This window comes from Fukomys damarensis, unplaced genomic scaffold (genome assembly GCF_012274545.1).
Source record: "Fukomys damarensis isolate Sample0158 unplaced genomic scaffold, DMR_v1.0_HiC HiC_scaffold_18, whole genome shotgun sequence".
NCBI classification, from domain to species: Eukaryota; Metazoa; Chordata; class Mammalia; order Rodentia; family Bathyergidae; genus Fukomys; species Fukomys damarensis.
In genome coordinates, this window is record NW_022900930.1 from 12,398,742 (window position 1) to 12,426,169 (window position 27,428).

The 27,428-nt window shown below is 37.4% G+C and overlaps 1 protein-coding gene and 1 long non-coding RNA gene across 4 annotated transcripts in view; one reads left to right on the plus strand and one right to left on the minus strand.

Annotated features, from left to right (window-relative positions):
- Positions 1-20,995, minus strand: part of Eri1 (exoribonuclease 1) — a 25,635-nt gene extending 4,640 nt beyond the window's left edge. Inside the window, exons 1-6 of one of the 2 annotated variants that reach the window (XM_010621866.2) lie at positions 20,798-20,995; positions 17,519-17,697; positions 14,354-14,564; positions 9,064-9,147; positions 4,790-4,899; positions 3,169-3,283 (exon numbers count right to left, since the gene is read on the minus strand). In XM_010621866.2, the coding sequence (XP_010620168.1) occupies positions 3,169-3,283; positions 4,790-4,899; positions 9,064-9,147; positions 14,354-14,564; positions 17,519-17,697; positions 20,798-20,875 (777 nt within the window). In that variant the 5' untranslated portion in view covers positions 20,876-20,995. The remainder of the gene's footprint in view (positions 1-3,168; positions 3,284-4,789; positions 4,900-9,063; positions 9,148-14,353; positions 14,565-17,518; positions 17,698-20,797) is intronic. The other variant, XM_033765389.1, reaches the window with a different exon arrangement.
- Positions 20,996-21,002: 7 nt separating this feature from the next.
- LOC104860617 overlaps positions 21,003-27,428 on the plus strand; it is a 69,306-nt gene continuing 62,880 nt past the window's right edge. For both annotated transcript variants that reach the window (XR_779747.1, XR_779749.2), the window contains exon 1: positions 21,003-21,065. This is a non-coding gene — a long non-coding RNA (uncharacterized LOC104860617). The remainder of the gene's footprint in view (positions 21,066-27,428) is intronic.

Here is a 27,428-nt window from a genome sequence, read left to right on the forward strand (position 1 = left end):
AAAAAAAAAAAAAAAAAAAAAAAAAAAAAACTGGCTAAGTTCTACCCAAAAAAACATGGGGATGAATAAGTGGATCTCTATACCACGGCTTGTACAAAGTGGACTTCCCACAAATCAACCAATGGTAAAAACACCCTGGAAGCAATGTGCTACAAAACCATTCGCAAAAGTGTACCCTCTAACAGAGGTGAAGAAACTTCATCCTTACAGGTCTGATACTGTGGCTTTCTTTGAAATTAGATATTATCAGAAGCCCATTGAACTTTTGATTTGCAAATTCCTCTTCCAGTATCTGTTATGAGAAATTACTCCAATCTTTAAAACAGATCTATGCTTCCACAGCACAGTGATACTCTGTAGGCCTATACTGTCATGACAAAATCCTGTGTGCTACCCACACCAAACATGCAATAATGATGCCATAGATATCCTAGTTAGTACACCACATACACAGAGAATGTGCTTACAGATGCACTAGATAAGAAATCAACAGAAAGAAGGAAAAGAAGAAAAGAAAAGGAAAGAAAGACTTCTCTATTGGCAGCTCTAAAACTATTTTTTCCATGGGATCAAAGGTATCTAAGAATATGGTTTGATTTCAAGTGGAATAACAGGCCAGAAATCAGGTATTGGCAGTTTTCAACAAAGGGACTGAGATAAAAAGGAAAAAAGGAGGCCAGAATTTGCAAAGTGGTATGAGGAAGAGCTTCAAGACCCAGACTACTTAGCAGACATTTTCGTCACAAACCAGTTAAGCAAGTCCCTAAAAGACCCTGAAGAAAAAGGTCTGACTTCACATGATAAGATTCTTAGATTTCAGAGGGGAAAAACAAGGAAATTGAAATATGTTATGTATATATCCCTTTAGTGAATGAAACCACTGTGTACTGCAAACATGTACTAAAATTAAATTAAAAACTTAATTCAAATTTTAAAAAAATATTCTTGGATTTCAAAGAAAATAGCAATTTGGAAATAATACATGCTGCAACAGGAAACTTTAAATGCTCATATTGCTTGGGCTTCATAGGAAAAATAAGCCTTACTGAAAAAAATCTGAAAAAACTATAGGAGAAAATTATTTATCTTCCCTTTCAAAACGAGAGTCTGACAGGGTGAAAGATCCTTTCTCTGAATCCTCTGCTCAGCCTTCAAATCTGGCTCTGAGAAAAAAGCTTTGGAAGTGGGACTCTGGAGGTGTGCCTCAGAATCTGTGGATTTTTACAAGAGTATCCTGTGCCTTGGGAGGAAAGTCGTGAACCTTTCACAGCATTTTCTAACTTTCTGCATGTGTAAGCAAGTCTTTTTTGTTAGCAAACATGCAGAGTAAAGGCAGAAAGTGTTCTGTGAGAAATGAAATTCATGCTAGCATACCTTAAATTCAATCCAAAATAGGCATGTATTGTAAAAAGAAAAAGAAAAAAAACAAAGAACAAGTATGTTTCATCCTTCATTTTTACCTCAAAAATAGCACTTTAATGTATAGGTCTATAAAAGAAACAATAAATGCTACTAATACCACATTTGGGTTAGATATATGCTATGCAAAAAATGAAGTTGGAGTTTTCTCTAAAATCCTGTATAAAAAATTGTTAGGTCATATTTTTATTCACTTTGCTTTAGCCACTTTCAGAAACAAAAACAAAACAAAACAAAAAAACAACAAAATCTCATTTTAAGTGAGTTACTTCATAGAAATATATTGTTTGTCTTACAAGTTCTTTGAAATTTATTAAAAGGAAAAAGGTCAATCTCAGGTATAATTATCCATTTCTGCCCTCTATTCTCAAGAAAGACTGGGTGAAAACTAATTTTTCACTTTATAAAAAAGCAAGAACATCTAAAGTCTTACACAGACTACATGTCATTGATCATTTTGTTAGTCAGCATCATGTATAGTAAAAATTTATTAATAGAACTTTTAGGTTTTCTTGGATAAGGCAAACCACAAAACAGGAGAAGGAAATTTTTTAAAGAAAAAAAAATGCAAGTTCCTTCTACTTACAGTAGTACTTAACATTATAGTTATATGAAGAGGCAAATATCACACACAAGAGCAGTCTGATAAACTAGCCAAAATTTCTCTATTAATAGAGCAATGGTAATTTTACTGCATTATAGCTACAACTTAATATTAAATATAGGTACTGCGAACTGTAGTCTGTTTGTTTAGTACTCAGGAAGAACAAATGGTTCAGATGAGAACAGGATTAAAGGGTCTAGGTGCACAGTCCTAGAAAAACCAACAGATTGTATTCTGAGTACTGACCAGAGATTCAGTTCGAATAATATGGTAAGTAAACAACTAAGAGGGGTTCAGCATTAAATGGAGAAATGTTGTAAATATTCTCCATAGTCGTGGGCTATAAACATGGAATGATTTGACTAGAAAGGTAATATAAAGGTAATATTAGAAAGACTCAGGGTGGGAAAGAGCATGCAGGAGCTGGGAGTCAAGAGCTAAACTTTCATTTTTCACCATAGGAATTCAAGAGATATTTCAAACTAAAATTTTAACAACAGAGCATGCAAATTAGAAATATAAAGGTCAACAAGTAAAGAAATAGCTTTGGAAGAAGTTGAAAAGCTGTCTCAGAAGAGCAGGAACTAGCTCTGTTGAAGACTGTGGTGAAAGTCTCCTATTTGTTGTAAGCCTCGAAGCATTAGTTTTTATTTTTTTAATGTACATTAAATAGATGTATTGAACTTTGAGTGGTAGCACATGCCTGTAATCCTAGCACTCAGGAGGCTGAGGCAAGAGGATCATGGCAAATTCAAGGCCATTCCGGGCTATAGTGAGTTCAAGGCCAGCCTGAATTACAAGAGCAAGACTCTTCTCTCAACCACTCCACCAAAAAATATGTATTAACTTGGATGAAAGTAAAATTAAAATTCAGCATGGTTCACAAGCAACAGACATGTACACCTTTACCATTCCAAACTTGTTATATGTAAGTGTGAATACACGTACATGTGTGTGATGGCCTATTTTTTTAAGTTATTAGGTTGAGAAAAAGGCTTATCCTTCCAAACTGAAAATAAGTTAGACCCTGATTATGAATAACAATTATATGGCTTTTTCCTGTGAAAAATGCCAGAAAATTACAATATACATGCAAAATATAGCAAACTTATCAAGAGCATAATCATTAAATATAGAAATATTACCTTGTAAAAGTTTCCATATGACTTTCGAATATTGATCCACTTTTTAGCAAAAGAAGGATATTTGAGTCTGCTGAGTTGGCACTGAATGTTCAAGAACTTACTCATATCCCATGAACTTATAAACCAAAACAAGAAAAAAGATGGATAAAATAAATACTGTATTATTCTTACAAATAAAGTGTTTTACGCCATTCTTTTTATTTCCATGTCAATCTTCTCATATGCATACAATAAACAGATAATTAAGCCTACCCACCCCTACGAAATTCATCAAAAATAAGCATTAAAAAGGAAAAATACTTGAACATACTAATCCTTAATGTTTTTAAAGTTCTGTTATGTGTACAGACTTCTACCTTGCTGAGTGTTTCTTTGTAATTCTCAAGTAACTGCTAGGTTAATATATAATGGCATTAGGAGGCTTTTTAAGGGTACACTTTCAAATAAAACAAATGCCACATTTTAAAAAAAATTTTAAAATATAACCTGTTCTGCTACAGTGCTTATTTCTACAACACCAACCAACTTTTTAGTCAAGAAGGCCCACACTGTGCAATCACATTATTTTTATTAGTGCTCTGATAATAAAAATCAGATTTTGAACAACCTGCCCAGAATGTGAGGCTTTTTATACCTGTATATACTGTATTATAATAAAAATATCTGTCATTGTTAGCAGAAACACTGCCTACTCATGTTGAAAATCAGTAACAGATTTCTAAAACAGTCCATTTTAGAAGTTTTCCAAATTATATGATTGAATTCATGTTCTTCTCTTCTTGTATAAGGACACACAATCCTCTGTTGGTAACATTTCACCTTGAGTGAGAGTACAAACTGTACACAGTTCAAAACAGAAGCCTTTTAAGACTTTCGCTTCAACCTTAATGGTATATGATACAGATGTCCTGGTACAATGCCTTAATCCCTGTTTTAACCTTTGTAATATATTCATTTAGTTTTTCAATTAAGGAAGATAATCGGGTAGTACAAGTCCTTTGGTCTGAGAGGATTTTTAATTTCTTTGCAAAAAGAAAAATAAGCTTTCTTACACGAAGATATCAGAATATATAGTTAGAATTGTTCATATCAGGCTATATATAAAAGATCAATGTGGTTGTAGTGTCAGGGAAAACACAGGACTCTGATGATAAGCAGGGAGGAAGAAAGTCTCTCAGTGGAGAGGAAATCCTGCAATACACAAAGGAAGCATAAACCATGTGAATTCATGGGCAGTCTGACTATAACAGAAAGAAATAATGGTAGGCGGATTAGGCTAAATAGATTGGATGGAACGAGAGAACCTTGACTGCTAAGCTGAAGACTTCTGTGAGCATGCAAGTGTCATGATAAGAAAAGGCTTTTTGAAAAGTCATTTTATTTTCAAATGTTAATATTCATCTTTCTAGTCCTCAAGTCCTGAACTAGACTGTTACTGTCACTCTCCATCTCATCTCTAGGCTTCACAAGTTAAATAGGAAAAGAAATATAAAAGAAAAAATACTGTCTCTAGTGGGTGATCACAAAATCTTTAACAAATAATAGTTCAGTAATTATTCTAAAAGTTAAATGAACTAGGGATCTTGAAAAAGTAAATTTTTAAATTTTCCTAAGTACTTACCCATCTGTTAATATGCAGTATTTATATTTCGTTCCTAATTCCTTCAACTTCATCCAGTCAATTACTTTTTTAAGTACCTGAGGGAAAGTGTCAGCTCTGTCTACCTGATCCTGAGGATATAAAAACAAAGATATGAAACTCAGGATATAAAATCAGGGTGACAACTTAGTCCTACAAGACACCCAGACATAAACTGGAGGGAAATGGACAACATGCAAACTTGTCATAATTTTCCAGGCTTCGATCCACCTACCATCTAAAGTTTCATGTAAGACAATTAAAAATTGTTTAGTGCCATGTGTGGCATGCCAGATGAATGCCTATAATCCCAGCAGTCTAGATGGCTGAGGCAGGAGGATTGAAAGTTTGAGCCCAGTCTGGGCAACGTGGCCACTTACTGAGACTCTATTTCAAAATTAAATATTAAAAAATCTAAGATTTAAGATCATTCTCAGTGGCTCACTTTTTAAAAATTCTATTTATTTATTTTTGAGACAGGGTGTTGCTATGTAGTTTAGGCTGGCCTTGAGCTTAGTAAGTAGCCCAGGCTGGCTTTGAATTCACAGTGATCCTCCTGCTTCAGCCTCCTGAGTGCTGGGATTACAGGCCTGCACCACTGTATCTGACCCTCAGTGGCTCACTTTTTAGAATCTAGTGGCTTACTGATTCCTCAGAGTAGATAAAAAGGAAACCTTTAATCAACTGAAAACCACAGCTGCTCAAGTGGTCTCCGTACCTCAAATTTTATGCCTTTCTGCAACACACTACACAATGCTGCCAGACTAGATTTCCTAAAAAGTAAATCTGACCTATCAACCACTCACACTCCAAATGTCTTCCACTCTCTAAGGCTTTCAGGCTAAAAGGATATGTAAGAGCCTTTGTTCTGGTTTGTCTCTGCCTACCTCACCTATTTCTCACTAAACTGCACACATTTGGGTCATCCTGAGTTTTGTCATTCTACACATGATATGCTCATTTCTTTCGTATTTATGTATCATGACTCGGGCCAAGTTAACCAACATGATGAAGGTTGTCCCAGGACAGCTCTGTCACATACTATCTAATGACCCCCAAGAGCCTCATGTGCTCACAGATAGGGCTTTTAGAAGCAGAGTGGATTATGGGACCTTATAGCTGACTTGCTGTTAGGAGGTAGGGTCTAGTCAGGAGAGAAGGGTCACTGAGGATGTGGTCTGGAAGGGTTATTTCTCCTTACCTCCTCCCTTCACCCTGTTTCCTGGATGCCACGAGGTAAACAGTTATCCTCTGCCCAGGCCCACTCACCATGCCCTTCTGTCTTCAGGTCAGCAACTAGGGACTGAACCTCTATAAACTATATAAATCTTTCCACTTTTCAGTTTTAAGGGCCAGGTACTTTGTCCCAGCAACAAGAAAAGTGACTAAGACAGATTCTGGTACCAGGAGTGGGGTACTGCTGTGACTGTGGATCAGAAATCTCTGGAACTGGTGCACAGGAGTCTAGAAAGGTTTGGAGATGCTGGCTAGAGAAGGAACTCTAGAATGCTGTAAGCTCAGTTTGATGTGTGATACTGGTCACAGCTCACTAGATCAGAGTACTGCTACAAATGCAGACAGTAAAAACCAGGCTCAGGACTCCACTGGCAGCTGGACTTCAGAGCATGTATGTTATGCTCTGGCAGAAAATTTGTCCACATTTTGCTCATGTAGGAAACTAAGATTAAGGATAGCAGATTAATTAATGTCAATCAGGAAAAGGCCAAGGCAGCCAACATTAGGGCTGTGGCACAGATACTACTGGAGGCTTACTGAGGTCTATACTGAAAATCAGAAGCAAAAATGCCCATTTTACAAGTTTTTGGTCTTGACAGAAAGAAAGTACCTGCAAAGATGGAGCAGAGAAGAGCTTGGTTGCTCTTAAAAGAAGCTAAGTACTTTGGATCAGGACAACAGGAAAAATGCCTTGAAGGCATGTGAGGAATCAACAGGGCCTCATTCTTCACAGGCTCAAAGTTGCAAAAGTAAGACTTTGTTTCAAGAACAGAATACCAAAGTCCAGTGCCACCATCGTGCCACTGCCCAGGAAGTCTGTTCCTCAGGATTCAGTTCACAGTATTTAGTCATCCAGGCACATGGAGGCCTCTGCAGACATGATATAAGGAAGCCTGGCTATTGCTCAAGCTGACAGAAGACCTTGGCATCATCCACACAGTGCTGATTTTACAGATATGCACAATGCAACAATTGTAGTGATAGGGAGGCCTCTACCCAGACTTTAAAAGGAAGCCTGAAGCTGGGCATAGTGGTGCATGCCTGTAATACCAGCACTCTGGAGGCTGAGGCAGGACAATCACTGCAAGTCTGGGACCAGCCTAGGCTACATAGTGAGTTCAAGGCCAGTCTAAACTACATAGTGATACCCTGTCTCAAAAAATAAGCAAGCAAGCAAATAAACAATATAAATAAATAAAAGAAAGCCCGGGAAGCCAGACAGTACATCCCAGGGAAGGAAGTACATGGAGTGACATCAAAAAAAGTGCAGTGGAGAGTCCACAAAGCTGGAGAAGCCAAAAACAAAGAACGTCTGAGGGAAGTGTCAAGGAATGAGCAAAGCCAGCCCAACAGAGCAGCCATGAGGGCTACAACCACTGGCAATGCTGTAGGGATAGGCCGCCCAAGCCCTTTTGAGTTCACATCTTACCACATCTTGCCCCAGGTGCTGGACAAAGCTATAGGCTTTAATGTTTATCCTGCTAGGTTTCAGTCTTGCTTTGGTTCCATTCCTTTTTATTTCCCTCTTCCTCCTTTTTAGAATGTTTACCCTATGCCATTGTTTATAGACAGTGTTTAACTTTTTTAATTTTTATTAAGGCTAACAGAGTCTGTCTTAGGTTTAAGAGGAGACTTTGAACTTGGACTTTTTAGCAACGCTACAACTATTAGGACTTTGTCAACTCTCAGACATGGACTACATACATTTTGTATAAATAGGTGCACATGAGCCTTTTGGAGGCCAGGGGCAGAATATTATGGTTTATATCTAGATGTTCCCCAACAGCCACTTGTGCCCACAGGCAGGCCTTTTATAAGGTGATTGGATTATAGGGGTTTATAGCTGACTTGCTGTTAGGAGGCAGAGTCTTGTCAGAAGAGGTGGGTCACTGGGTGTGGCCTAGAAGGGTATATATCTCACTTTCCAGCTCTTGCCTTCACTTTGCTTCCTGGATGCTTTAAGGTAAACAGCTTTCCTCCATCCAGGCCGGACCACATCATTTTACCCTGGAGCAGATCACTAGAGACAGAAATCTCTACAAACTGTAAGTCAAAATAAACCTTTCCTCCTCTTCGTCAAGGTTTTTAGGTATTTTGGCTGAGTGATGAGAAAAGTGGCTAAAACAGCCATTTTCATAGAATCCCAGAATGCCGTGATAAAACACTGACTTGTCACTCTTTTTAATCATTCTGTGACCACTGGCTTATTCTGCCTCTCCTCCTGGCTCATAGGGTGTAAGAAGCTGAGCATAAAAGGCTAACTTGACTGTCTCTGAATCCCTAGTTGTTTGGTAAATTATAATGGGCTCTCAAATTTTAAATGTAGAGTGAATGAATAAATGAAGGAAATAAATAAATGAACCAAAGACCTACATGTTAGAATACAACAAAACATCAGAGCCTAAAGATAATATTAATAAAGTTATATATAAAGTCAGGAGGTAGCCAGACATAGTAGCACATGCTTGCAATCCTAGCACTCAGGAAGCTAAGGCAAGAAGATTCTAAGTTTCAGGATAACCTGGACTAAGGAAGAAGGCAGAAAGGGAGGGAGGGAAGGAAAGAGAAAGAGGAGAGAGGGAGAGGAGAGAGGCAGAAAGGAAAGAAAGGAAGGAAGGAGGAGGGAGGGACTGTAAAGAGATACTAAGTAGTGGAGGCTGACTCTGTTAATGTTCCATTTTACAAATGACATCTTTAAATGAATCCTTAAAACTCTTTTAAATGCAAAGGCTGAGTAAAATGTTACAGGATGTAAAATGTGCTTTTTGTTTTTCTTTTTGAAAAGACTCAAAGTCCTGGTCTCTAGCAATCCTCACACCTCAGCCTCCCATGTAGCTGGGATTAGAGATACACACAACAGGTTGTACTTTTAAAAATGATTAAAATGTGAAAGATCTTTATCAAACAATAAAAATACCACACTAAACTGACCGTGATAAATGTTTTAAACTGTCCCTAAAATAAATCCTTAATTTAAATGCCATTTTCAAACTCTAGCGAAAAGAAAATAGAATTATTACCTGAGTAATTCCAGTAAGACTGATGCAGAAATCAGAAAGTTGTGTGTTGATCTCTGGTCTCACATACTGCTGAAATGTATCTTCCTACAAGAGAAGGATAATATCTTAAAGTAGTTTATGTACCAAATTCAGTCATGGCACAGATCTTTCCATAGTTTTTAAGGATAATTCTCCATACTTACAACCCTCCGATTTTTTAATTTGGAAAAAAAAAAAAAAAACTTTTGGGGGGATGGGGGACTGAAGACTGGACCCACGGCCTTCACACTGAGCTAGATCCCCAACTCTTTTTCTTTCTTTGCTGAGACAGTTTTGCCAGGTTACTAAATTGCCCAGACTGGGCTGAACATGCAATCCTCCTGCCTCAGCCTCGGGATTACAGGCACACCCAATCACTCAGGCCTGGCTTTAAAAAAAAAAAAATCACTTGTTTCATAGTTTAAAAATAACTTTTAAGAATCTTTTTTTTAGGTCTTATAGTGAGTAACTACTTTGAAGAAAACAATACACAATGTAATAACTGTTACTCTCTTATTTGGTTATGAAATTTTATTTTTTCATAAAATAAAAAGATTTTAAAAATTTAAGATACAGCAAGTGTCTGAAACCAAGCCTTCAAATCAAAATTTAAATATTTTTCTGAGAAGTAAAATATTGATAATTTTGCCTATATTACTTTTAAATTATAAAATCTATTACATGCAATCTCTACTTCAAGAATACAAGAATTTTTAAAAAGTTCGAGTCAAGTTCAATACTCAGTTATAATAAAATAGTTACATATTATTGCTCTCATTTACTCCTGGATAGTCTTCATTTTCATAAAGATTTAAATAAATTAAATTCTAAATAGCCAAAATTCTATTGTATGGTATTCAATAGTTTAAAGGATTGATACTACTATACATATATGGGGGTGTTAACTGGAACTCTAGGCCTTTGCTCTGGGATACATCCCTAGTCCTTATTAATATTTTGTATTTAGAGACAAGTTCTGACTGAGTTGCTAAACTGCCCAGACTGGGTCTGAACTCATGATCCTTCTGCCTCAGGCCTCCCAGAGTGCTGGGATCATAGGCGTGCACCACCACGTCCAACTATTTATAGCATTTTTAAAGCTTTTCCAGAAGCTGTCATGCCAGTAGTCTGTTTTATGCACAAAACTCTGTGAACTAAGACCAGTACTGTCATCAGACTCTAATATCTAAATGCTTTTTCTTCTAGTCAGGTGTTGCCTCCCCAAACCAGAACTCAATTAGATACTTTTTTAAAATTAAGGTCTTTTTGTTTTGTTTTGTTTTTTGGCTGAGACAGAGTCTCACTATATACTTTGGGCTATTATCAAATTCACTAGGGGGCCCAGGCTGGCCTTGAATTCATGGCAATCTTCCTGTCTCAGCCTCCCAGTGCTGGGATTATAGGTAGGTACAACCATGTCTGGCAAAATAAGGGCAAATTACAAAGCATAAGGATTTTAAAACAGCAACTATCTCTCCCAGTTAGATATAATGAAAAAGACAATATATTTTGTGGTACAGTTAAACATTAAGAAAAGTAAATGTTTACACTTCCTAAGAATTAATTCTTGCTACACACCAATCTAGTAAGCAGATGAACTATAAATAATTAAGCATCATAAAAGAGGTGAGGTGTGGTGGCGCCTGCCTGTGATTCTAGTACTCTGGGAGACTTGTGATAGGAAGATCACAAGCTCAAACTCAGCCTGAGCAACTTAGCCATTTAATGAGACTCTGTCTTAATATTTTTAAATGAATGAGAATACAGTTCAGTGCAAAGGCCCTGGGTTCAATCCCTGGTACCAGAGAGGGAAACTACAATAGACTGTAAGTAAAAAAATACCAAAAAATATTTTATTCTCCAAAGTTAGACGCCCTTTACTTACCAGACTTAACATGGAAGAATTCCACTTAGTTGAATATTAGAAACAAGTAAATTCTATTAAAAAGTCCTTTTAAGTATAAACATTTTTTTCTATAATTTTAAATAGAAATTGTTCAAAATTATGTTACAACACCCCTTTGCCATTATAATCAGGTAACATTAAATACAGCATTAACAAGATAGTCAATTTTGTTTTCAGCACTTAAGGATCAAACCCAGTTCTTGTGTATGTTAGGCAAGTGCTCTATCATCGAGCTTTCCCCAAGCCCCATTTATTTCATTCATTTTAATACTTTTAACAGAATGCTAAGGAATTTGCATTTATTAACCAAATATTAAAGTATCACTTATAAGAAAAGTAGAGCATACAAGAAGAAAACACTGGCTATATGGGGTGTTTATTCGCTTCCCTTTAAATAGGATAACCAGATAGGCTTTATTTAGAGGTGAAATTTAAGGGAAGACTGGGATTGAGGAAATCAGCCAGCAACACTTTACGGAGAAAGAACTAGATTTAAACTACGTGGAAATAAGGTGGAAGCAAATCTAGAGATTTTTGAGTAACAGGAATGAAATGAAATGATTTTTTTTTTTTTTTGAACCTAGGAACTCTGCACAGTGCTACATCCTCACGTTTTTATTTTTATGTTTTTTGTTTGAGACAATCTTGCTACAGTCTTCCTGCTTTTGTCTCCCAGAGTGCTGGGATTACAGGTATGTACTACCACACTGGGCTTCAAGATTTTTGTTGTTCAGAGTCTTGCTATATAGACCAGGCTGGTCTTGAACTAAGGATGATTCTCCTGCTTTAGCCTCCCAAGTGCTGGGATTACAGGCATGCACCACCATCACTCATATTTTTAAATGATTACACAGATCACTATGTTGAAATTGACTGCAAGGTTTCCAAGATAGAAATATACAGACCTATTATGGCAAATGGCAAATGCAGTAATTCTAAGTGACTGGGTTCTCTATTTATCTGGAATGCAGATGCAAACTGGAATCACTAATGGGCTGGATGTGTAATGTTAAAGAGGCAGAAATCCAGGGTAACTACAAAGTTTGAACTGAGCAATTACGGAGATTAGAATTATACACGTAATCCCAGCTACTAAGGAGGATTACAAGCTCCTGGACAACTTAGTGTCACCTTGTCCCAAAATTTAAAATATTAAAAACAGGCTGGAAATATAGCTCAGAGCTTCCTGGACTTAAACCCACCAGAAAATTAAAGAGGCAGAAATCCAGGGTAACTACAAAGTTTGAACTGAGCAATTACGGAGATTAGAATTATACACGTAATCCCATATACTAAGGAGGATTACAAGCTCCTGGACAACTTAGTGTCACCTTGTCCCAAAATTTAAAATATTAAAAACAGGCTGGAAATATAGCTCAGAGCTTCCTGGACTTAAACCCACCAGAAAACAGCAGAGGAAAAAAAAAAAAAAAAGAGTATGTTTGCATGTTATGAGAACAACATAGAAAAAAGAAGTAAATCATAAGTCTTAATGAGATAGGGGAAAACTGCTAAAGCAATGTCCTTGAATAAGTGGAATCTAGTGAGTAATCTAAGATTATTTGCCTTCATAGCTGCCAATTTTCCTTTTAATTTACTGATCTTTAATCTTCTTTGGATGGGAGTAATTAGAAATAGGCTGGTCATGAATAGAACTAAGAGAGACTTTGGAGAAACTGTGGGAAGCAGAGAGGATACACATGAGCATCTCCTCTAACTCTTCTGATTCCATTAGATACAGATCCAGTGGCTTCAGTGAAGACTCTCGGGAGGAAATTCAGGAATAAAAATGGAGAAAGTATCAGAAATTTCAACAGAAATCCCCCAAAACAGCCAGGAACCAAAGAAGAGAAAAGAAAACCAAGAACCAAAAAAGTTCTCAAGCCAGTTCATCCAACCATGGAGTGATGAGGAAATCCAAAGCTTCCTTGAAGAATGGGAATTTCTTGAATACGATATGTATTTACCAGTGAAGAAGAAAAATTACTTAATGTCAAAAGCAATTGCCCAACGTCTCAGACACAGAGGCATAAGGAAGAACTGGAAAAAGTGTTTACACTTGCTGATAAGTCTGCAGGACTTATACTGGACTATTTGTGAGGCCAATGAGAAACCAAGGAGCAAACCCTTGCCATGTCCATTTGGAGAGGCCATACACAGGATTCTGGGATATACATGGAACGACAGTGCAGTCTCAGGTCCCTTCTGGGAAGATGCTGTTGTCCTACCTCTTGAGTACCAGCCCCAGTATGACTGCATGCCCATTCCCTTTGAGGAGCCACTGTGGACTGCTCCCACTATGATCTTCATGGAGGATCCTTGGATACCCCAATGGGAGCCATGGAATATGAATACTCCTATGGCAATTCCACACCTGCTTCCTGCCCCTGCCTTTCTCCCAGCAGTCCCTGTCCCCCATCAGTCAGGAATTGACCTATTCTGGCACTGATGTATATTCTATATCCTCAGAAAGGACAAATTAGAAACTCCATCTCAATTCTGTCTGAAGGTAACAGAATAGTGTAATTCTGTAACTGGTGATTCTCTTTTTACAGCCAACAGTCAGAATAAAATATGAAATAAATGAAAATAAAATAGGCTTAATGAGAGAACAGTTAAAAAAAATCTATGCATTTTCATGCAGAAAGTCTTGTCATACTTACTGCCAGTACATATACTGCAACATGATTATCAAAAGACATGACTTTTGGTAGATGAAATGTTGTGACATTTCCTCACACAGATTTTATAAGCCAAACAGTATTTTGGAGAAATCATTATTTTTTCCTAAACTAAGAATGCACTGACCATAATTACCTAAAACATATATGTGACTTTGATATGGTTATACAGAGTTGTTTCTCCCATAAACTTTCCATTAGAAAGATGGCCAGCAGCCTAAACTATACAGCAAGACTCTGTTTCAGAAAAATAAAGTCAGCCAGTTCTTTTTCTGTACATTATTATACTTTGAGATTAGAGTGCACATTTGGCCAAAGTAGTGGCCTGACTGAATATTATACCACCTGAAAAGTTTTCAAAGCATTTTCTACCACAGAACAACTAAATTAATATCGGTGGGACTAGAAATCAATTTTTTGCTTTTTTCTTTTGCTTCCCAAGAGATTCCAATGTTCACATAGATGTTCTAAGCAAACAGGGGGGAAAAAACTATAATTTTAGCTGCTGGTATAGACAGAAGCAGTTTTTGTAATTGTTTTATTGGTTTTTCTGTTAACTGATACAAAGTTCAGCAAAAAAAGCTCACTAGGAATTTTAATTCTAGCTAAAATGAAAATGAGATCCAACTTACTAGAGAACACTGCAATGATTACTGTGAAAAATAAAATATAGCAATTAACTTACTATTTCTAAGGTGTGCGTATTCAATAAAACAACAGGAAACTCAATTATCTCATGTATAAACTCAGGTGGGTTACCCTCTTCACAAGTGGCTTCAAAGTCAATAATACAAATGTAGTCATAGTAACTGTCAGCACAGTTACTCTCTTTCAACATCAGCTTCTGCTTCTTATAATAGTTTTTCAGTCTCTTCTTTAGTACATCCTTTACTCCTCTAAGTAAAAGAAGAATAAAATTTACTAAGATGAATTTTACAAAAAAGAACCATAACTCTTACCTGTGGGCACTGGAGTGAACACTGACAGTCACCGCATAATTTAGCAAACACTAGCTAAAATAAATGAAAGGAAAGCAAAACTCAAAGATAAGTTAGCAAAAAGATAATAAATATAAAACATTATTACAACATGAACATTTTCCTTCACAAGTAAATTTTCATTTTAGTAGTACAGTGCTACCTCAGTTTACGAACTTAATTTAAGATTCTGGGCAAAATAATTGCATTTATATTTGTGTGGGGAAGATAACCATGGTCGTGTCACCTGATGCAGAATTTGTGAATAGAAACAAAATTCTGCCAAACGTTTTTGTGAAGTGAACTGTCCGCAAACAGAAGTACTCGTGAATCAAAGTACTACTGTATAGAAGACCATTTTCTCCAGTGTACTGGTATATAAACTTAGAAATCACAACCAGCGCTCAGACTTGCTTCAGTGTTAATTGGTTGAACCCTATACATGAAAACAACAGTAAAAAGATGTGCAGTGTTATTAACATGTAGTATCAAGTGAATCATTTTGGTCACTTAGTCAAATTAGTCACTTAAAAAACAAAACAAAACAAAAACGCTATTATTTTGGACTTTTTTTAATTTTTTTGGTACTGGGGATTGAACCCACTACTTTCACAGGGCAACATCTCCAGCTCCTTTTTATTTTAAGACAAGGGCTCAAAAAGTTGATTAGACTAGGCTCCATCTTGCAATTGTCTTACTTCAATCTCCCAGAGTGCTGAAATTTCAGGTATGTGCTATCCACAGTTCATTCTAAGATACCAATGAAGCATTCAAAAGGAATCTTGCCCAAGAAAATCACTGATAATCAAACAACTGGTTCTCTTAAGACAAAAAATATCCTCATATTTTTGAGATCTTCCAAATTATTGAAAATGGGGGGAGGGATCTCCACTCCTTTCATATCAACACATTGCGAGGAACCTAACGTAACAGCTTTAGATTATTTTGTCTTCCTTTTGCTTTCTTTTTTTTGAGAAGCCATACTGACTGAAGGATTGCCTGCAAATTCAAAGGTACCTGTCATCTTTAACACCTCCCTTGCTCCCCTACATCTAAATTCTAACCATTACCAATTCCAACTCAGAAAAATATCGAGAATCTGGTACTAATTTCCCCATTGTGGCTCACATTAGTTTCTTGAATTATAGTTAAGTTCTCCACTTCATTCTTTACCTTACTTGAGAACTGAGCACTAATGCCAATTTCATGCCTAAATATCTTTAGTGGCTTTCTATTGCTTATAGGGTAAAATGCAGACTTCAGCATAGGGTTCCTTTACAACTTGGCTAACAACTTGTCATTTTTGAACGATTGTCAAACATTCCTGCTCCCTCACTGTACAATGGTACATCATATACTACAGATAAAATATAATGTAAACCATGGCATAATTATGGGGTATGCTTTCATATTCTATTAACTATGACTGCACAGTAGCCAAAGAAAAGGCAAGATTATGTATCACAAAACATATAAAGAGGAATTTCCTTTTTTAGTTCTTTATACCTGAAATACCTTCCTTTTTCTGTCCAGCACAATTCAAATGCCATCTTCCTGAGTTAAAGAAACACTCTCTCTGTTCTCATGCTATACTTAGCCAGACCACCAATGTAGCACTAGCTACTCTGATTTGTAATTTTTGGGGGGGATTCCCAAAACTGTGAGATTGCCAAGATGGGGTACATATCTTTATTTACCTTAAAAACTTCAATGCCTAGTGTAGTGCTTAGAATTCAATAGTCTTGTTGAATAAATGTATAAACGTACATCTAGATCTCTATCTCCCATGCAAGCTAAAAGAAAGCAAATGATCTTCACACCTGGGAAGGACAAAAATTTTACTCAGAAAATCTTCTGTAGGTTACAGGTTGTACCTTTAGAAGAGAAAGAATTGGGGAAAATGAAGTCAAGACTTTCTTCCCAAATTATGTAGACAATCTACATGGGAAAAAATTTTATTTGTGTTCTTTTGAAAAGTAGTGCTCTTTAAAGCAAAGAGAAGGCATATACTTAGAAGGGCATAAAGACTCAGTGGTGCCCTGAAACAATGCATTCTCATGTATTACAGAGTTGATTTCTGTTTTGATGTCTGATAGCTCTATTGTTTATAAAAAATCTACACATTTTTCTGGACCCAAAAATCATTCCTATCCCATGTCTTAAAACAAAAAGTGATTTGTTTTGTAAGATGCCATTACAAATTTAAGTATGTGTATAATTCACTAAAGACGCAAAAACAGCCAACCAAGCTACACTGCTTTCTCATTCAATATAATCATAATGCATGCTATAATTCTGCTTTATTTTTAGAAACTAAAGCAAACAAAAAACTTCCTTATAAGTGACTAATCTTTAATATGCCTAAAAATAATGCAAATGGACAAAAGAAAATTTAAAAATTCAATACACAAGCAACTAAAAAACTTTTAAACAGACTTGTGACTAATCATTAAGACCATTAGATCACTGAAATAGCCATCTGACTCAGCAATTCTATTTTGTCTAAAGGCAGAAAGAGCAGCACACAAAGATTCATGAACAGATGATTCTTTTTAAAGTGTTTTTAGAAGTATCTTTTTATCAGTTTTTGTTTTTGTTTTTTTTTTTGCAGTGCTGGATCTTCACGCATGCTAGGAAAGCACTTTATCACTGAGCTACATCCATCCCTTTTTAGAATTTTAATCTGAGATGGAGCATAACTCAGTTGACCAAGCTGGTCTCAAACTTGTGATCTTCCTATCTCAATCTATCAAACAGCTGGAATTACAGGTGCCATGCACCATAACCAGCTAAGATGATTTTTAACTGTTCAATGTTTTCAAGAGATCCTAAAACAAGCATGTACTGCATTTGTAATTTTAAAGTTTAATTACCTGGTTTCAAGCTTAAATTCTGAAAGTTTAGCTCTGAGTTCTTCCTTACTCATTCTATTAATACAACCATTTGTAACAGCAATCTCTTTGTAAACTGGGTCACTGAAATCACTTCCATTGGAGGTAATGAACTTAGATCCTTTTGTTTCTTGGCCATCAAACCTGTATAGTTGCTTTTTCTACAGGAAGAAAAGTAAAAGAACAGGGGAGAACATGGCTTACAATTAGTCCAAACAACTTATACTTAAAGATTCAAACTCCTGCAGCATTTTCATGTTCAATGAAAGTGCAACTGATAGAAGAAGGACTGAATAGGAAACAAACATATGTTTCCAATATAATTTACCCTGATCTATTCTGAGTCATAAAGTTCCTCAAAGGCAATGAAGCTAAGTAAAAAGAGCCACAAAACTCAAGCTAACCATTTACTGTTTGCCTTTGATCCTGTTTTCTTATCTATAAAAAAAAGAATTATTTCAAATGGTATTTAGCAATGGTAAATAGTATTTGGGAAGCAGTATAGAATAAGATTAGGTACACCAGGTTCCTAATACCAGACCAAGAAGTGGCTATCAGTAAATGGCAACTTATTACCATCATAAGCTGTAAAACTATCTTCACACAATTTTCCAAAACTTAAAAATGAGCCAATTTTTAAATGAACATTGGCACTGAGTATGTATAAGTCAGTGACTTCCTGAGAATTTTATAACTTGACTTCATTTCACGAAATTAAAGAAATTGCCCAATACCAAAAGGGACCAAGAGATGGAGGGAAGGGGTAGAAAGGAAGGCGGAAGGGGAAGGAAAAAGAATTACAGTAAACATTTTATGTACATGTACCAACTACCATGAATGTATTCAGTATGTACTATAAACATTTACTAATCAAATTTATTTTTTAAATTTTAAGGCAAAAAAGAGTAGTTGCCTAACTAAATCAAAAGACTGCAAATCTGGTTCAAAATTTCCTTGTACACAAAGAAAATGTATTGTTTCAAAGCTCACAACTTTCTTTTTTTCTTTCTTTCTTTTTTCTTTTTTTTTTTTTTGGTACCGGGGATCAAACTTGGGTTCTTGTGCTTGCAAGGCGGTGGAACCACTGAGCTAAATCCCTGGCCCTAAAGCTCACAACTTTCAAACATTACACATACACCAGTTATTCAGAACTGTAGAGTTACCATATTATAAATCTTTTTTCTTACATTAAAATCTATTTTAAAAAAACAACTCAATTCTATTCTCAGGCAGTTTTAATTATGTATGTTAAGTTCTAAATACTTACCTGTAAGTTTATTATTTTCCACATGGAACATTATAAACTATGCTCCAGAATTCTAAAAAATAAGTTTGGTATCTACTGTTAATATATTAATGTTTGTTAACTTAGTCGTAATCATAATTTACCATATAATTTGTCCCCTTGTAAACTCTGATTACAGATTAAGAAGAATTATCAAGGATACATGTTGCAGTAAATGATATTCATGGTTCATGGACTATTTCTTACTCTCACCTCTCATTTAATGCAGCACACATTTACTGAAAAAGTAATGGTTATGTGCTGTCCCTTTACTACCAGGGCTTCACCCTCAGAGAACAGCAAAATGGGAGGAAATAACCAAAAAAAAAGCTCCACCACAACACAATGACTATATCAACAACCACACGTTCAAGAAGACCAGAGAATGTAAACAAGGAAGGATATGAAGCTTGTGACTAATATGAGTCCACCCATCATTTCTACTTTTGCCCCTTCCATGCATATCTTTTTCTCACCCCCATATTACCTATTAAAAAAAAACAAAAAAACAAAAAAACTCACAATGCCTGCCTGGCAAGTGTGAGGTCCGGAGTTGGATCCCTGGTACCAAGAAAACAAACATAAAAAACAATTTTTCCATCTTCACGTTGGAAAAAAAAAATTAGAAACAATGTATTTTAGGGTTAAAAAACTATAATATTTAATCTTATGATTAAAATTCTTCCAAAATAGTTCTGAACGAAAATTGAAACTATCTTTACAATATAAAAATGTGTCAGCCACCAGTTTATAAAATAACTGAAACTAGGGATAATGGAAATTTATTATCTCAATCCCAACAAAAAACTCTGCTTGAGATTGAAAAAAATTGTATACTCATTTAAGAACATCCAATAATAAGTTGTTAATAATACGACAATCACCAAAACCAATTTGGGACACAGCCCCAAGCTTCAAGTTTCCGCATCTCAAAGTTTCAAGACTATCAAACATAATGAAATATATTTAACACACTTCTCTTACTAAAAAAGAACTTTTGGGGCCAGGGATTTAGCTCAGAGGCACTGCACCTACCTTGCAAGCACAAGGTCCTGAGTTCGATAACCAGTACCCTCCCAAACAAAGAACTTTTGAACGTTATTTAAATTGATGATATTACTGACAAAATATCTCAGAATAAAGACAGAAATAGAATGGAAGAGTGGCTCCTTATAGAGAGCACATGGATGGTCTCTTGCAATGATAGCAACTTAAGGAGAATGAGATAACCATGAGGAGGAAAAGCGAATGGGGGCGAACGGAACATGTAAAGAGTCTAAGTAGAAAGCCCTTAAATGTAAGGAGCAAACATTCTAGGAAGCCTCTTGCAAACAGCCAATTCATGAGGTGCTCAACGTGTGTCTATTACTGCAAAAACGATTAATTTTAATATTAGATTATTTACAAGCCATAGGGCAAGTCAAGAGTAGCTATAGTCATTACATGGTAAGTTTTAAAACGGTTTTGCAGTGTTGCTACCGTAATTAGGATCCACCAGTGAGATATCAAAATCATTATATACTACGTCATCTTTGCGATAATAGGAAATGGGTAAAAACCAGAAGCAATGCTCCAATTAGTAGGGAGACATCACAGTCAGGTTGTTAGGGCTGAGGAAGAAGGCTGGCTGACCGTGCCTTAACACGTTCACATTTTTTTTAAAGCCTAAAAAGTGGCATATCTACGACATATAGTACTTTAAAAACTAACTTGGTAAAATGACAAGAGGAGCAGTGAACACAGACTATCTAGAGAATTCCCACTCAGTTTACAAAACCACAGCTCACAGAACTTCCCCGCCTATTTACTGTCACCCGGAGAGAATTCGGCCCGAGGGTATCAAACCACAAGGGGCCTGGGGCTGGGGCCAGAGATCGCGGCCAGGCCGATTGCAGCTCAAAGCGCGCAGGCTGCAGCGGCTGCCGACCCCCTGAAAAAGAGGAGGACCAGGGCGGGGGCGCGGGCCGAGAGCTCACCGTGAGGTTCGGACGCGGCGCCTCCTCACACTGCCGCACGGCCTCGCCGCCCGGCTGCCTGCTCTGTTCACCCTCCATGCCGTCTCTCACTCCAGAAGACAGCTGTTAGAGTCGGCCACTCGTTCACGCTCGCCACTAAGCCCCAAATCCTCGCTTTCCTCTGCTGTAAAACTAACCGCGCGTATTCCCGCGGTGGCCGCCACATGATGGCGGGAAGGGAGACAGGCGCGCGCGGGAGGGAAGTGGACGTGGACAGCTCTACCCTGAGGTAGCGCGGGCTGAGTTTAAAACCTTGGCGCTGGGGGGCGCGGGCTGAGTAAATCATCACCTCAACCTTTCTTTTCGTGTGTGTGCGTGCGTGCGCGTGTTTGTGTACCTGTGTTCGTTCCCAGGGCCTTCTCACTGAGCTACATCCTCGCCTTTTTGTATATTTTAGACAAGGTTTTAAGTCGCCAAATTGCCCAGGCTGGGCTACGTAACTTGCCATCCTCCTGCCTGCCTTAGTTCCCAGAGTGCTAGGATTGCGGGCAGGCATCACCACACTCAACCATCTCATCAGTATTTCTTGCGAAGGAAAAAAAGGCGCATGGTAGAGAGCTTTTCAACCGTAACAAATTCTATTTATTAAACAGTTTACATTCCCTGTGAGACGTTCAAGGCTATCACTTTTCATGCAAGAGGAAATAGACTTAGTGTCCTGCACTAAGCAACTGGCAAACCGAACAAAACACAAAGTACATGAAATTACTCTTCAGGCGTAGACTACAGGCAGTTCTGGATTGTTTCACCGGAAAGAAGAAGAACAAGCAAGATGAGCCCTGTATTACCTTGACTTAATGCCTACAGTAATTATCAGTCTGTAAGGCAGGGAAAGGAAACAGAGACCCAGGGTCTTCTGAATTGAGAATATAGGAATTTGGCGTTTAGGCGCTTGGAGGGCAAGCTGGTTGGAAATCTGCTTAAGAGCACCTCTGAAGCTTTAACTGAATAACGATCAAGCAAGGAAAGAACAGTTATTGGGGACTAGTAAGTTAATGAGTTAGCAAAGCTCAAAAAGGACAGGGAAGGGCCAGGCATGTAGCTCAGTGGTGTCACATCTACCTGGCAAGTGCAAGGTCCTGAGTTTGTTCCCTGGTACTGCCTCAGAAAAGGACAGGATATCATCTGAGTTCCCAGCAACCAGAATGGAAAGAATTGACCATGTGAAACTTACTATAATAGACACCTAAACTTGAAGGCCCAGAATAAAAGCTATTGTAGATCCTTCAGAATCCCTTAAAAGGATCAAACTGCTCAGTGAATAACCTTATTGCCTGCTGGAACAAAGTCATCTACTCTGTAAAAGACTGCAACAAAACCCAAGATCCAACAACATTGAATTCAGAATATTTTAGCACCCAGTAAAAAAATTAAGAGATGCCAGGCATAGTGGTGAGACAGAAGATTAAGGCATAGCAAAGCTGGTTAGGGAATTAAGTGTGACCTGTTAATTACAAAATCATAGGACACATTCACAGTACAATTCCCAAAACCCTGCATGTGAACTTGCAAGAACTTGAGCAGGTTTTCAATAGAATAATCTAGACCTGAAGTCAGCCTGACGTGAGTAATAAAAATAGGATAGTCCACTCTGAGTCTGCCAGTGTTCTCTCTTGCATGGATGGACTGCCCTCACATGAAGGATATACTCCTTTTCCTACTTTTTCTTGGCCCAAACTTGCTCTGCAGAGCCTATTTCTTTTCTTACCTGTAATAAAACTTTTCTACCACGTACTTATCTTGAACAATCCTTTGCTCAGAACAGAAAGAACCTAGAAACCACCTTCAGAAGGAGACTCTAGCAACCCAATATCCAGTAGCAGTAGTACTTGCCAGCAGTTCAGGAGAATCTCAAATTTGAGGCATACCAAGGGGCACAAAACTGTGCAGTCAATAGAAACACTCAAAAATTTTTAAGTATGGGCTGGGGATGTAGCTCATGGTGCCACACCTGCCTGGCAAGTGGAAGGTCTTGAGTTCAATCCCTGCTACCAAAAAAATTATAAATATGATAGAATTTAACAAAGGACTTTAAACACCTATTATATATGTGCTCAATATATTCAGAGATTTAAAGCAGAGTATGGAAGAGAAACTGGAGAGAAAAAAGACAATTTCTAAAGATAAAATGCATAATATCTCAAGTAAATCATGAGCGGTGGCACATACATGTAATCTCAACTTTCTGAGAGGCTGAGGAAGGAAGATCATAAGCTCAAGGCCAGCCTGGGTAACTCATTGAGACTGTGTCTCAGAAAAAAAAAAGTGTCGAGAATGAAGCTCAGACTTGCACTTTAGTACTGTACTGTGATTTGTATTGATGAAAATTCTAAGGTATAGTAAACTTTCATTCCTTTAACAAATATTTCTTGAACTATGTCTATATGCCAGGAATGAGCAGTGAACAAAATAGAAAGAAGTCTTTGCCCTAGTGGAGTTTATATTTAAGAAGTAGAATACTGCCAGAGACTCCTACAGTAATTTTGTAGCCCCCACTTACCTAGTATGTGATGCAAGATTGAAAAACTCGACAGAGTTAAAGAGAAAGTATGAACTTGAACAGCCAATGTTCCTCTGGCAAAAGGCACTTGCCTGTCTCATCTACCAAATTACATTATACATCAACTAGGGTAAAGGTGTAATACGTGCATAGGTGTGTATAGATGTGTAGTACATGCAATTACCATGGAAACCAGTGCAGGCAAAGCTTTAAAGAGAAGAGTCAAAGCATTTTCAGATTAGAAGCAAGATAGGCAAAATATATGACTGTAATTAGAGCATTGTCCTTCAAGCTACAAAGGCACTACTTTTGGGAATGGAATTTGGGTGTGATTTACTCTGACCATAATACACGTGTTATGTCATATTAGCCCCATGGTTTCATAGGCCATTATTCTGGTCTTAGCCATGGCCGTTAGCAGGGAGGTCACATTGACCTGGGTGCTACCTCAGTGATCACGAGATACTTCTGTGAGTCATATAGCTTCAGTCAGACTGACTTCTTAAAGTAAGCCAATTGAGCGATGTAGCTCTTTGCAGCCTGCACTACTTACAGCATATTTGGGTATAATAAATATTGCAGACTCTGGCATCTCCTCCTCCTGTCTTTAGAAACTGCATCAGCTGCATCAAAGTGAACTGAGGCTGGAGTACTTCCAGATGATGGTTGCTTATTCCTCTGTAGCAGGCTAGAAACAAGTTAAGCAGAAATAAATAAGTCCTCTAATACCAATATAAAACCAAAAATGAACTGTGAGATAAGTAAAAGGATTAAATTGATCAAGCACATCAGTAAATTTGCTCCACTCTAGAGCTTGAGAATCAAATAGGGCTGTCTGTTGAAATATGGATAGAACCTCCTTCTGGAGGGTAGCAATATTGAAGGTAATGTTTTGATGAAGGGCTCCTCAACCATTCCCAAGGATAGGAGATTCATTATAAGGCAAAGGAATCACACAAAATCAAGATATGTTGTAGTGACCTTTTAGGCCTTGTTGCAGTTGTAAACTTTTAATTGGTTTCCCATCTATAGCACTGCAGTTTCTAGGACACTAACCTGAGTTTGTAATTTAAGGTCACTGAGTTGCTGGATTCTCCAGCTATTATCAGCAGTTTTTGTCGAATTAGCTATAAAATGAGTAGTCTAAACAGAATGGGTGAGGGCTACAGACTCCACCACTGTACTGGAAATCAATAATACAAAAGAAATTATTCCAGCAATTATGAGTCCCACCATGCACTTAACACGAATCAAATGATTGAACGAAGCATGAAGAAAAAGTGAGGCCGAAGAACGATATCATGGTTCTGTAAGGATTACAGGCAACCACACACCAGGCAACTTGCCCATAATAATGATTGTCTGGGAACTGAGGACGTCTCTAGTTCTGATACAGTGAGTTAGATAACAATTATAACAAGAAAAGAAATTTGCTCACCAATTACCACTACCATAGAGAAAATATGTAAGTGTCCTAAATACAAATATCTGTGGGAATTATTTTAACTAGATGGAAGACTAATCTGGTTATACCACTTGATGCATTAGCTTCTTTTCCTGTATATATTTTTCCAGAGAAAAAGGGCAATCCCAATTTCCAAATAGTTTGTTGAATGAGATCTGGTTTTCCTTTATAAATACATTGAGGGATTCAAGGAATTAAATCCCATTCCCATCCAGTTTATCCTATTAGCTGCATTAGAAATAAGCATTTGATTTTTCCAAATACAAAAATTGAGATTGGGCCATTCTTTAAATAGTCCAATGAATGCCCCAACAAGTGCCCAATCTATGAAGAAGTTGCCAGAATTAACAGTATTTATTCCATATTGGGCCCTGCATGTCTCCCATAAAAGAAACATGCTATCTGTAATCAGTGGAAAAGCAACTCTAGACCTGCAAACTGGAAGATTAGGATGATACATTGTGGTTTTCTGGCCAGACTTGGGGTAGAACCTAACGGGCTCATAACCCTATTTTGTTGGGAGAAACCCAGGATTGAGGTCTGGCTACAGAACAGGGATGATTTTCTCCACACTTTCTGGTGACACATAATGGTGAGTGAATGAAATGTGAAATGAGATTTTATGTGACTTGTTCATCCATAAAAGTTACAGTTTGTGGTCCAGATATAACATTAATTAAAGGAGCAGTATCATCTGGAGCATGAAAAATCTCTGGAGGCAAGTCCATCCAAGTCACTGGTCTCAGTAAGGAGAATTAGGAATGTAAGCCCAATATTACTCAGCTATGACAGGTCTTATAACAAAATGCACTACTTTACAAAAGACTTGAAGAAGAGATGAAGTAAACTATTAGAATGTCTTGGAGAAGAGAAGTTCAAACCCAGTAAGCAAAAAGTGAAAAGACCCTGCATGATATACAAGTTTAAAAGGAGAAACAAAATCACTTTATTGGAAATAGGAGAGAAATAAGATGGACAGCTACATTGTTGGAGTGAGGTAGGGAGCTCAGAGCTGGTGCTCAAAGGTCTTTGTTCTTAGCCCCTTTTATTATGTGGCAAGAAAAGGACTCACCCTTAATAGTTGTTATAATTTGATTGGTGATTTTAGACTTTGAGACCCCTGATTTGGCCACTGACCTTATCTATTGCCTACACATAAATCCTTGGGTAAGCTCCTTTTACTGTCTTTGTTTTGTCAAGGTGATATGTCTGAAATTTATAGCACAGCCTTACATTCAAGGCTGAATTAGCAATTTGTAAAGGGGTACATGTACCTTTTAGAGCATTAACATTATGAGAGAATGTGTGTGTGTGTGTGTGTGTGTGTGTGTGTGTGTATATATATATATATATATATATATATATATGTGTATGTACGTATGTATTTATATACATAGGTGTGTGAATATCCTTTGGACTTAACTGAAGATGGAGAACAATGAATTGGGACCCTGGAACCAAAGTAAGCCTGAGCCAGGCAGCTTATCAGTTCTCCCTGCTTCTCTTAATTGCTCTCTTTAGCAAGGGTTTAACTGTTTCCAGTCGGGATTTTCCAGAAACCTCACTAAGGCCCTTACCTTTCTCTGCCTCTGACTTTCCCTACAGCAGTATGCGGGAGACTAAATGTTGTTTCACATCACAAAACACCAAAGGAGTAATCCTGATGACATTAGCACCTCTGGCCTAAGAAAATGTGTACCATAGTTGGATATCTGGAAGAGCAAGTGTCCCTAAAGGATTCAGATTGGCACAGCCCAAAAGAGAAGTTCTATAATTGGTTATTCTCGGATTCACCTCAGTGGGAAAATGTACCTGCCTTCTATCTAGCTATAATGTCTCTGGATTAGTATACCCTCTGTGACAAATTTGTGTGTTGCTAGATGGCAGGGTCAGTAAATTACGTAAGGCTTGAGTAGTTATTGACCATTACAGAGGACAGTCACACTTCTTTTCCCATTGCTACATATGCCATGTCCTTCTCTGTTCTTTTGGTCTGTGGTGCCTGATTTTATACAATTCCCACACCACTTCTATTGCTTAGCTTTGAAATATGTCTTAATATTGTATAAAAGAAGTGTTTCCCTCTGCACATCATTTTCAAGACAGACATATATTTTATGGATTCTCAGTCTTTCACATACATTGTAAGAAAAATTCACTGGTTTCCCCCCAAAAAACCAATAACATTTTTGATTAAGGTTGAATTCATGGAGCCAGGTATGGTGGTATACTCCTGTAATCCTACAGCACTTTGGAGAGCTGAGACAAGAAGATTGCAAATTCAGCTCAGCCTGGACAATTTAGCAAGGCCTTGTCTTAAAACAAACAAACAAAAAAGGGCTGGAGGTGTAGCTCATTACCAGTGCAAAGGCCCCGAGTTCAATTCCTAGTACTGCCAAGAAAAAGAAAAAAGATTAAACTCATTAAATTAATTTGAGGAGAGATGATTTGCATATGTTTAATTACACCATCGTAGGTACTATTTGTGTGTGTGTGTGTGTGTGTGTGTGTGTGTGTTTGCTGGAGATTGAACCCAGGGCTTCACACATGCTAGGAAAGTGCTCTGCCACTGAGCTACATCCTCAGCCCAGGTACCGTATTGTTATTGCTTATCTCTTGATGTTGCC